This window comes from Sinocyclocheilus anshuiensis, unplaced genomic scaffold (assembly GCF_001515605.1).
Source record: "Sinocyclocheilus anshuiensis isolate Anshui unplaced genomic scaffold, SAMN03320099.WGS_v1.1 scaffold457, whole genome shotgun sequence".
Classification (NCBI taxonomy): domain Eukaryota; kingdom Metazoa; phylum Chordata; class Actinopteri; order Cypriniformes; family Cyprinidae; genus Sinocyclocheilus; species Sinocyclocheilus anshuiensis.
In genome coordinates, this window is record NW_015537939.1 from 2,764,246 (window position 1) to 2,774,308 (window position 10,063).

The following is a 10,063-nucleotide window of genomic DNA, read 5'->3' on the forward strand; positions in this document are numbered from 1 at the left end:
ACGGCCGGACATTCTCCTTCAGGATTTTCTGATAGAGTGCAGAATTCATGGTTCCATCAATTATGGCAAGTCGTCCAGTCGGATAATCAAGATATTTTTTGGCAAATGTGATACGAGCCTTTGTGTTCTTTTTGGTCAGCAGTGGCTTTTGCCTTGGAACTCTCGCATGGATGCAGCTTTTGCCCAGTCTCTTTCTTATTGTTGAATCATGAACACTGAGCTTAATTGAGGCAAGTGAGGCCTGCAGTTCTTTAGATGTTGTTCTGGGTTCTTTTATGAGCTCCTGGATGAGTCGTCGTTGCGCTCTTGGAGTAGTTTTGGTTGGTCGGCCACTCCTGGGAAGGTTCACCACTGTTCCAAGTTTTCTCCATTTGTGGATAATGGCTCTGACCGTGGTTCGCTGGAGTCCTAAAGCCTTAGAAATGGCTTCATAACCCTTTCCAGACTGATACATGTCAACTATTTAGTTTCTCATCTGCTTTTGAATTTCTTTAGATCGCGGTATAATGTGTTGCTCTTTAAGCATGCTTCACTTTGTCAGACAGGTTCTATTTAAGTGACTTCTTGATTCATCAGGTTTGGCAGTAATCAGGCCTGGGTGTGGCTAGTGAAATTTAACTCGGCTTTCTAAAATAATGTGGTTAAGCACAGTTCTTTCATGATTTAACAGGAAGGGGCAATTAATTTTTCATGTAGGGCCAGGTAGGTTTGGACAGCTTTTTTACCTTAATAAATGAAATCATCATTTAAAAACTGCATTTTGTATTTACTTGCATTATCGTTGTGTAATATTCAAATTTGTTTGTTGATCTGAATCTTAAGTGCGAAAAAAAACAAACAAAAAAACAGGAAGGGGGCAAAAACCTTTTCACGGCACTGTAATTAGGTTATTAAAAGATTCAAACAATGCACTTCTGCAACCAAACTCTTAATCTAAATGCATCCGCTACAAACAAATCTCTTGCTTAAATCCTTAACAACAAAACTATAGCTAATGCCGAGTTCACACTGCACGATTTTCAAAGACGTCGCATCACTGTTGGTTTCACATTGAACGACTATCTGGGGTAGCATTCAGTTGTTGCTGTGTTCACACTGCACGATGGAACGACGACAGGAGGTTACACACTGCATGACTTTACAATAGGAAGAATCGCGACTGTGTGATTGTCACTCGCGTGAACGAGCACCGATTTGCCTCCGATTTCGGTCATTTGTCGGCGATTTTGCAAAACCTGTTGGCGAGTGAAAAATCGGGCTAAAATCGTGCAGTGTGAACTTGGCATTAGTGTTGTTCTAAAAATCGGTTTAACAATCATTATAGTTTGGATACATCCGAGTGTAAAAACAGTCTTTTGTGGGCTAATCCTCTCCTTGCACAGTTAAAAGAGTTTTAAATGCTGTATTTTGGTGTCTAATCCCAAAGCCTTATTGTTTGATTTTGTCTTTGTGCTTTAATCCTTGTTTGTCTACACCTCGCTTCAAAAACACCTGGAGGAAAACAAACAACTGTCCGCTAACAAAACAAAAACTCAATGCTGACATTACAGAGGTCAAAACAGAATAACAAACAAATGTATTTAATCTGGATTAAACAATGAACATCTTTAGATCTTTATGTAGAGACACAACGAACATGAAGTTTACGGACAAAACCTAATCTGTTGCGTTGTTCAGTCTTTTGCAAAGGCATGTAATGCGCTAAGGCCTGCAAGTAGTTGATTCACTCAGAGATTGTATGCGGCAAAACACTTTATTGGCTAGGAATTTTCTGAAGTATACCATATGAGTTTTTTATTAGTTAGTTTTAATTTTGATTTAAATAAATTTGTTTAGGCTTAGCAATTAGAATACATGTTATTTATAATGAATGCCACTATAAGGATTTGTTGTGGAGTGAGGGAAAATAAAATATGCTTCTAATGTATTTACTGATGCAACTTATGTACTTTTCTTCTTTCAACAATGCAATTTTTACCAGGTGTGACTTAAAATCAGGCATGACTTATATTTTGGAAAATATGGCAATATTTCAATTATTTTGGACTGGAGAACAATATTTTTCTTGGGAACTTACCTTACTTCGTTAAGGTTCCTCAAAACCTCCTGTTGTGTATTAGTAATGGTCTCCATTTCATGACTGGGAGCCTAAATAAAGCATGCAAACTATTAGGTAGGCTCAAGGACAGTTTAGATAATAAATTAGATCAATCACTTCCAAGTATTTAAAGCAATCATAATTTTGGTGCTTCATAAACTGATAAAGCAACATGTTTTAAAAGATGTCAGACTAGATCTAAATATATCTAATAATCCAGTCAACATTAGTGTTCAATGCTTAAAACTTTTTTTTTTTTGCCACATTTCAATTGCATTTGTCATATCCTACCTGTCCTGACTGTGCTTGTGACGAGCGTTTGGAGATCTCCTCTGTGATGACTGACACATAACGGCGTTGTTCATCCAGAATCATGGCCAGCTGCCTGTTCAGCTGCTTGATTTCCAGGTGGATTCGATTCTGCCCCTCAAACACCTGACGGATTTCCCGGTCGTTAACGCTTTCAAACAGGTCCTCAACTGCCAGAAGAGAAACACTGAACAGATGTTTTTCTACAAGTATGGGTTTTCATTTTTAAACTCTGTAAGTTCAAATTAATTATAGTGGAAACAGAATCTGTTGTAAAATAAAATAAAATAAAATAAATAAATACATAAATATACATGAAAAAATACATATATAATATTTTAGAAATAAATAACCTTTATTAGACTGTTGCAACAAAATGTGACTCGTCCAATCAGATCTAAGATCAGAACAGGGTTTATAAAAAGTGTATTGGAAAAGTGTGTTTTATAGATAACATATTATCATTCTAGATTTCTGTGTTTTTATGCCAGTTTCTCTTAATGTTTCCAGGACATTTCTTTTGACTATGAACATCATGAAAACCTAAAGCTGAATGTGCGTCTGAGGTCAAAACTTCAGACAGAATGAGAGCAACTCACTGAGCTGCCCCTGGACATCAGGGTGCTCTTTCTGAAACTCCTCTTTCCTTTTGTCCAGCTCTTGTTGGAAATTCTCAAATTCCTCCTGGTACTTGTCCTTCTCCTCTTTGGGAATCTCTTTTTCTGGGGGAGGCTTTATAGAAAGACACAAAACACACATTCAAACCCACTCACGCACATAGACACACTTACGCATACTCCAATTATAATGAACAACAGGAATGGAGTAAGAGGTGGACACTTATGAAATAAGTATGGCCGATTCTTTTTAATCATATACTTAAATGTGTGTACGCGACTGTGTGGGGTGGAAAATGCGTACCAGATTCTGCCCAGGCTCTGTAAGTCTGAACAGCAAAAATGACAGAACGTCATGGTCATCTGTTGAAAACAAAAAATTGTTTAGCCACATTTTTAAAGCTGCAGTGTGCAATTTCAGTACTACCAGCAACACCAAACATGTTTTAAAGTTTAAAATGGCTTCTTTTAGCTATAAATGCTATAAACTATTCATTAGATTACTTTTTTATGGCTTAAAGGGACAGTACATCTAAAAATGAATATCTGTCATCATTTACTCATCCTGAAGTTGTTCCAAACCCGTATGAGTTTCTTTCTTCTGTTGAGCACAGAAGAGGATATTTTGAAGAATGGTAACCAAACAGTTGACGGAAGCCATCGTTTTCCAAAGTACGGAAGAAAAAATACTATGGAAGTCAATGGCTACCAGCAACTGTTTGGTTACCAACATTCTTCAAAATATCTTTTGTGTTCTCGAGGGTGCGTAAATGATGGTTTAATGGTTGAAAGCAAACTATTTTCTTGTTAGTTGATCCAGCTGAAGGATAACAAAGAAAACACTGGACTTTCAATCTGAACAAGAAAACTTTGTTATGTTTATCCCATACCGGCAAGTCCTCCAGTGGCTGCAGAGATGCCAAAATAACCAGTATCAGGGATGATCATGTTTTCAACTCTGGTGCAGAACTCATAATCATCTTTATCAGGAGTGAAGCCGTTATTGATGAAAACCTGAAACCATTGAGAATATTAAGATGGTACTATAGCTTGGAAATGTCAGATTTTCATTTGAACTTCTTCATTTTTAAAAAGGTTAAAAATGTACCCAAATTACATGAACATGCAAAAAAAAAAATTTCCAGTTGTTCAAAAATCTAGTGAATTATCAGGGTCAAAAGGTCCAATTTTAGTTGGTTCTTTAGAAGTAATATAACTTTGACCTACCGATAAAGTTTTCTGGTAGTAGGTGATTTTGGCACGTACAGGGTAAGGTTTGTTTCTGAAGTCTCTAAGACATGTACCTAGAGACTGGGTTGTGCCATCACTGGAGAAAAATAAATATGGTTTATCAAATACATGCATATATAAACACAAAGACGACAACAACAACAACAACAAAACGTTTCCTTTTCATGTCAATAGGAAAAAAGCTAAATTAGTTTCTATTAAAATTTCCTTAATGTCATGAATCAATAAAAAAAACATATCAAGAATATGAAGGCCTATGGTTATGTTTGCACAGTCTAGCACATATGCTGCTGACAGCTCTCCCCCGCTGGCTCACAGATCTAATTTAATGCTTTCACTGTTACTGCACTCAGATTAAGACAGACAGAGGATTATTCTCTCTCTCATAAATAATCATATTTCCTAATCTCCTTTCGGTTGTAAAAATGAGAGCGCTGATGTCAGCAAGGAGGATATGTTTACTTACTTTTGATGGTCATAAATAAGTTTTCCATTGTTACCCACCACCAGGACAGCAGGGTTGTTTTTCTACAATAGCAAGGTCACAGAAAAGAGACATAATCCTTATTTAGTACAGAGGAGATAAATCTACTGAGGTGCATTGGTGTTTGTTCCTGCATGAGTCAAATGCAAAACACATAATCATAATCCTTTGATAAATATATACTGAGCTCTACCTTAAGATGTTTTGACTGAAAAATGCACATCGTTCAAAAACAAACATTATTGGGGCATTTTACAGACACAAACAAGTGTTAATTTTTTTTTTTACTTAACTAATAATTACAATAAATTCTAGGGTTACAATAAATAATTACAATAAATTCTATTAGGCTGATTAATCAAATCAAATATTAAATTTGCTTTGAAAAGCCCCAAACAATAAGATATTTAAAACATGTTATTTTATTGAGACAGAGGAGTAAAAACATTTAATATAAAATGCCTTTAAAAGTCAATATATTGTTTGTTTTCTTTTTTTAAATATTAGTTTTATTCAGCAAAAATGCAACTTGACAACAACAATTCAAAATAACATTTGATAAAGCTATAATTGTAAAATAATTTATAATTATATAATTTGTATACATTTAAATTATAAAATTAAATAAACAAATCTGAAATTAAATTATATTTAATTAAATGCAATTTTTTAAATTATACTTGTGTGCAATCACCTTTCCATCATTATCAAAAGAGTCAAAGAATATTCCCACGCCGTTCCACTGATCAGCGGCCCCGTACACATGACCCTCCAGACCTTGACCGGCCGTGAACCATATGGCCTACAGAACACAGAAACACACACACATCAGGCTCTCTTCAGTGAGCATGGGTAATTTGGTAAGTGGTGCTTGAGATCAGTGTGGTCTGCTCCACTGGACTGTGGGACAATTCAAAGAAAGCACGTTACTTGTACAACACTACATTTTAATTGCTCATTCTACACCGCACATGCCGAACACCGTGAATTTATCAAGGCTGACCTGTGGATGCTTTTCCTGATAAAATGGTTTATTCTGTACAAAAAGAAGTGCACGTGATAAGATGAAATATCTAAACCTAATGACTTCTAACAATTCAACAAAATCATATTTTGTGCAAGTTAAGTGGTATAGTGCCCAGGAATGCAGCCACACAAAATGAGCGCATGATGAATCACAGTGAGCCTGATATGTAAACCTACAATTTTATGACTATATTTTCACATCTTATGAAAAAAAAAAGTGACTTGTCATGCAAAACTACCACCACAATGCTAGGGGGTGTAGGCATGTGACGGTATCAAATTTTCATGTTGGTACAACACTACATTTTAATTGCTCATTCTACACTGCAAATGCCGAACACCGTGAATTTATCAAGGCTGACCTGTGGATGCTTTTCCTGATAAAACGGTTTATTCTGTACAAAAAGAAGTGCACGTGATAAGATGAAATATCTAAACCTAATGACTTCTAACAATTCAACAAAATCATATTTTGTGCAAGTTAAGCGGTATAGTGCCCAGGAATGCAGCCACACAAAATGAGCGCATGATGAATCACAGTGAGCCTGATATGTAAACCTACAATTTTATGACTATATTTTCACATCTTATGAAAAAAAAAAGTGACTTGTCATGCAAAACTACCACCACAATGCTAGGGGGTGTAGGCATGTGACGGTATCAAATTTTCATGTTGCGATAATTGCTAATGTTTTTATCATGTTACTGAAACTTAGGGCCAGTTTTACTAACAGCTTGCGCCAGCGCAAACCTTCTTTTGGCGTTAACATTGTACTGTCAGGTTTTACTAAAGATGCGCAGTAATGAATTAGCGATAAAAAGGCGTGGTGGACATAGTTATTTTTGCGCTTGAACTTATTGAATATGCATTTGTAGGAGTTTCCCTTTCAGACGAAAAATTTATGGGAGGAGAGTATTCAAATGAATAACGCAACGCGTTGCGCTCGTCAAATTACTGGCATTTGCGCCATTATTTAACGCCCCAAAAAAGCATGTCTTAAACTATTTTGCGCTTGAAATGGCTGCAATTATTGCTAGGAGGAGGCACCGTGAGAGCACGTGGTAGAAGGGAGAGGATTTTTTCCACACGTATTAATTAATTGTATTATTCAAGGTATTTTGAAGTACCCGTGATAACAAAATCGTGCAAGTTCATTATTGTGATATATCGCATTACCTAATACCGGCACATGTCTACTAGGGTGTTCTGGGTGGTTGCCCTGGCAAGATTATGCAGGTGTTCTGAGAGGCTGTTCTATGCGGTTAGTAAAAATGTTCCACCATCAAGTCTCTATGATTTTCTGATCTCTACATATGACTTCACAGGAAGTAGACACACTGCTTCAATGTTTCGCAGTTTCTGTTTGACATATGTGTCCTTCACACATCAGAAAAAGTTTTGCACTTGTGTTATGTACAAGTTTTAAACGTCATGTTTATTAGCAAAATTGCAGGGGAAAAAAAGTATGGTTTCCGCAAAAATCATAAGCAGCACAACTGTTTTCAACATTGATAATAAGAAATGTTTCTTGAGCAGCAATTCAGCATATTAGAATGATTTCTGAAGGATCATGTGACACTGAAGACTGGAGTAATGATGCTGAAAATTCAGCTTTACATCACAGAAATAAATTAGATTACAAATCATCTTAAAATAGAAAACAGTTATTTTAAGTTGCAATAATATTTTACAATAACAAGTTTTGACTGTAGAGTTTTGTTTAAATAAATGCAGCCTTGGTGAGCATTACTATGGAAGCTTGTTTCTGCCAAGGAATAAAAAATATATATAAAAAAGGTAATTGGGACATTTTATCTCATAATTCTGACTTTCATCTCATGATTCTCGCAAATGTGAGTTAATATCTCACAATTTTGACTTTACTTCGAAGACTTGTGAGAAAAAAATGTCTAAACTGTGAAATACACACAAAGTCAAATTTTAAGTAAAATTTAAAGTCAGCATTGTGAGATTAAAAAAAAATTCCATGGCAGAAATAAGCTTCCATACATAAAAGACTTCTTTAAAAAATATTTTAATATTTAAACATCTGTATCTTACAAACGAAAGTGTACATAGCAATTTCTAGTACACTACGGAGTATGCACACTGGAGAAACCAGGGTTAAATGCTCAACTTAAGAACTCAAAAGGGTTCTGTCAGTAATACTTTAGCCTAGCTCACAGATCACCCCGATCTTGGACTCAACCTGTGGCACTAGCTCAAGGCTGTCATACCCCTAAAAGGGTCAACATGACCCTCCACTGTCATAAAGATAACAATTTGTGTCTGTCTGTGCTTCTGTATGTTTTGTGGCTATAGGCATTTGAAATGTAGAAATGAGGCTCGCATAAATAAATAATTGTCAGTTCTTTTATATAATATTTGTTCAAAAAATATTCATAATTATTTTCCCCCTCCTTACCAATCCATCTGCTCCCATTCGTCCTCGTCCAGACACACGAAATGCCACTTCAGCTTCCCAGTGTTCAAAACTTACAGGGGTTTTTGTCCATACCGAACCCTTCTGGCTCCGCAGAGAAGGGGTGATTCGGATCTGATCCGAACTAGGAATGGCATCTGGAGAAAAGGTGGAAATGGGAAAATGCATGAATAAAAAATTATTTCATAATAATATTAAGAATATTCTGATCACTGAGCAACCTGATTTGATGTAAACAAGTTTTCCAATTCATCTTTATTTTATTTATTTTTTATATTAAAAGGTTGTTTCTCAAAACCAGGAAGAGCCGAGGTAAGAAAGCTGGTTTCTGAGCATTTGTCAGTTACCAACCCCATCAGTATATCTTACATTAGGGAATATAGTAAGTATTCATGCTACATAATTTCATTATCACACACCCATGTGTAATATCTGGCACAATACCAGGTTTATGAGTAGAGACTTCCCTGACTGCATTCATCTCTGTTGAGATAAATCTATTTAAACAGAACAACATGACAGAAACCACAACATTAAATCTGAGCAATAAGTAAACAGCATTTATTGCTCTTGCAAAACAGAACTTTGCTCTTCGCACATGCCGATACTGTTTTGTTTAACCTGTTAGGAAAGCTAGTGCCATGTCAGCTGTGAAACTGCAAGCATATATTTATTAATCACAGTTTTAACAATGTCACCAAGATTATGTAACAAAAATGATCATGTAAATCTGATGACTAATCAAATTGACACATTTTTTAAATTAAAAAGTAGCTGTTGATTTATCAAAAACAGCTGTCAGTGGACCTAACATATCAGATCAAAATATAATAATTTGCATTATTACAAGTAACCCCACATGCAAAAGCAATGCAATCTATCATCATTCATTCAATAATGACTGCACCACTGGTTCAGTTTATTTTAATGAAACTTCACATACATTTAGAGGGAAATTTAAACTACACTACACGGACTACACATACTGACAAATGACAGACAGTGATACAGATGGATGAGAGAGGACAGACACCCATCTATAAACTTACTCCCAGTGTGAATCCAGAATGGGATTCTTCCATCACTCTGTGTCAGATGTGGCCCTTTGAAACTGTATTTATACTCAAAGCGCCGGTGCGGCGACTCCCCGGCAGCGTTGTCGGCGAAAACGTGCGGAAATATTAAAGATATTAGTAATAAATAGGCATAAGCTGCCAGGCACTTGGCTATGGGTACCGCCATGTTTGAGTCTGAGTGCTGACGTAGCGCAGAGAGGGGCGGGATGACTGGAAACGCTGAAGGGCCAACAGGGCGCTCTCTCATTGGCTGAAGCGCTTGATTGACACACGGGGAATTAATAAGCGAACCGCTTTGAGCCTCGTTTTCAGATACTGACGACTTGGTACTAGACGCGTCATAGATAGCGTACTAGTAAATTACTAGAGTTTGATGTGCTTTTATATACAGAGAATGAAAATTTGAATTGTAAAGAACAACACATATGTTTAATTTATTAGGAAAATACCATATCCATAAGAAGAAGTGGACTCAATGCAAACCAAATTGTATAAATGCCTTTAAATTATATGTAAATCTCTTGGAACAAACCAAAAACAAAAAAGTGCTGAAAACATGTAATGCTCTGAAAGCATTAAAATGTCTTTTCTTTTCTTTTTTTTAATCTTCTCTCTGGTTCTTCTCTCATATTAATGTTAATATGATAACGTGGATATGTAATAGGCTGCCTCTTGTTCTTGTGGCATTGAATAAATAAATAAAAATTAATACTATACACACACACACACACACACACACACCATATACATGGGCGACA

The 10,063-nt window shown here is 36.0% G+C and overlaps 1 protein-coding gene across 1 annotated transcript in view; it reads right to left on the reverse strand.

Moving 5' to 3' along the window:
- Positions 1-9,517, reverse strand: part of LOC107662211 (protein ERGIC-53-like) — a 14,414-nt gene extending 4,897 nt beyond the window's left edge. Inside the window, exons 1-10 of the mRNA XM_016452146.1 lie at positions 9,279-9,517; positions 8,212-8,366; positions 5,454-5,561; positions 4,742-4,803; positions 4,252-4,351; positions 3,915-4,038; positions 3,329-3,387; positions 3,007-3,139; positions 2,390-2,577; positions 2,078-2,148 (exon numbers count right to left, since the gene is read on the reverse strand). Coding sequence (XP_016307632.1) covers positions 2,078-2,148; positions 2,390-2,577; positions 3,007-3,139; positions 3,329-3,387; positions 3,915-4,038; positions 4,252-4,351; positions 4,742-4,803; positions 5,454-5,561; positions 8,212-8,366; positions 9,279-9,471 — 1,193 coding nt within the window. The 5' untranslated portion in view covers positions 9,472-9,517. The remainder of the gene's footprint in view (positions 1-2,077; positions 2,149-2,389; positions 2,578-3,006; positions 3,140-3,328; positions 3,388-3,914; positions 4,039-4,251; positions 4,352-4,741; positions 4,804-5,453; positions 5,562-8,211; positions 8,367-9,278) is intronic.
- Between the last annotated feature and the right edge of the window lie 546 nt (positions 9,518-10,063).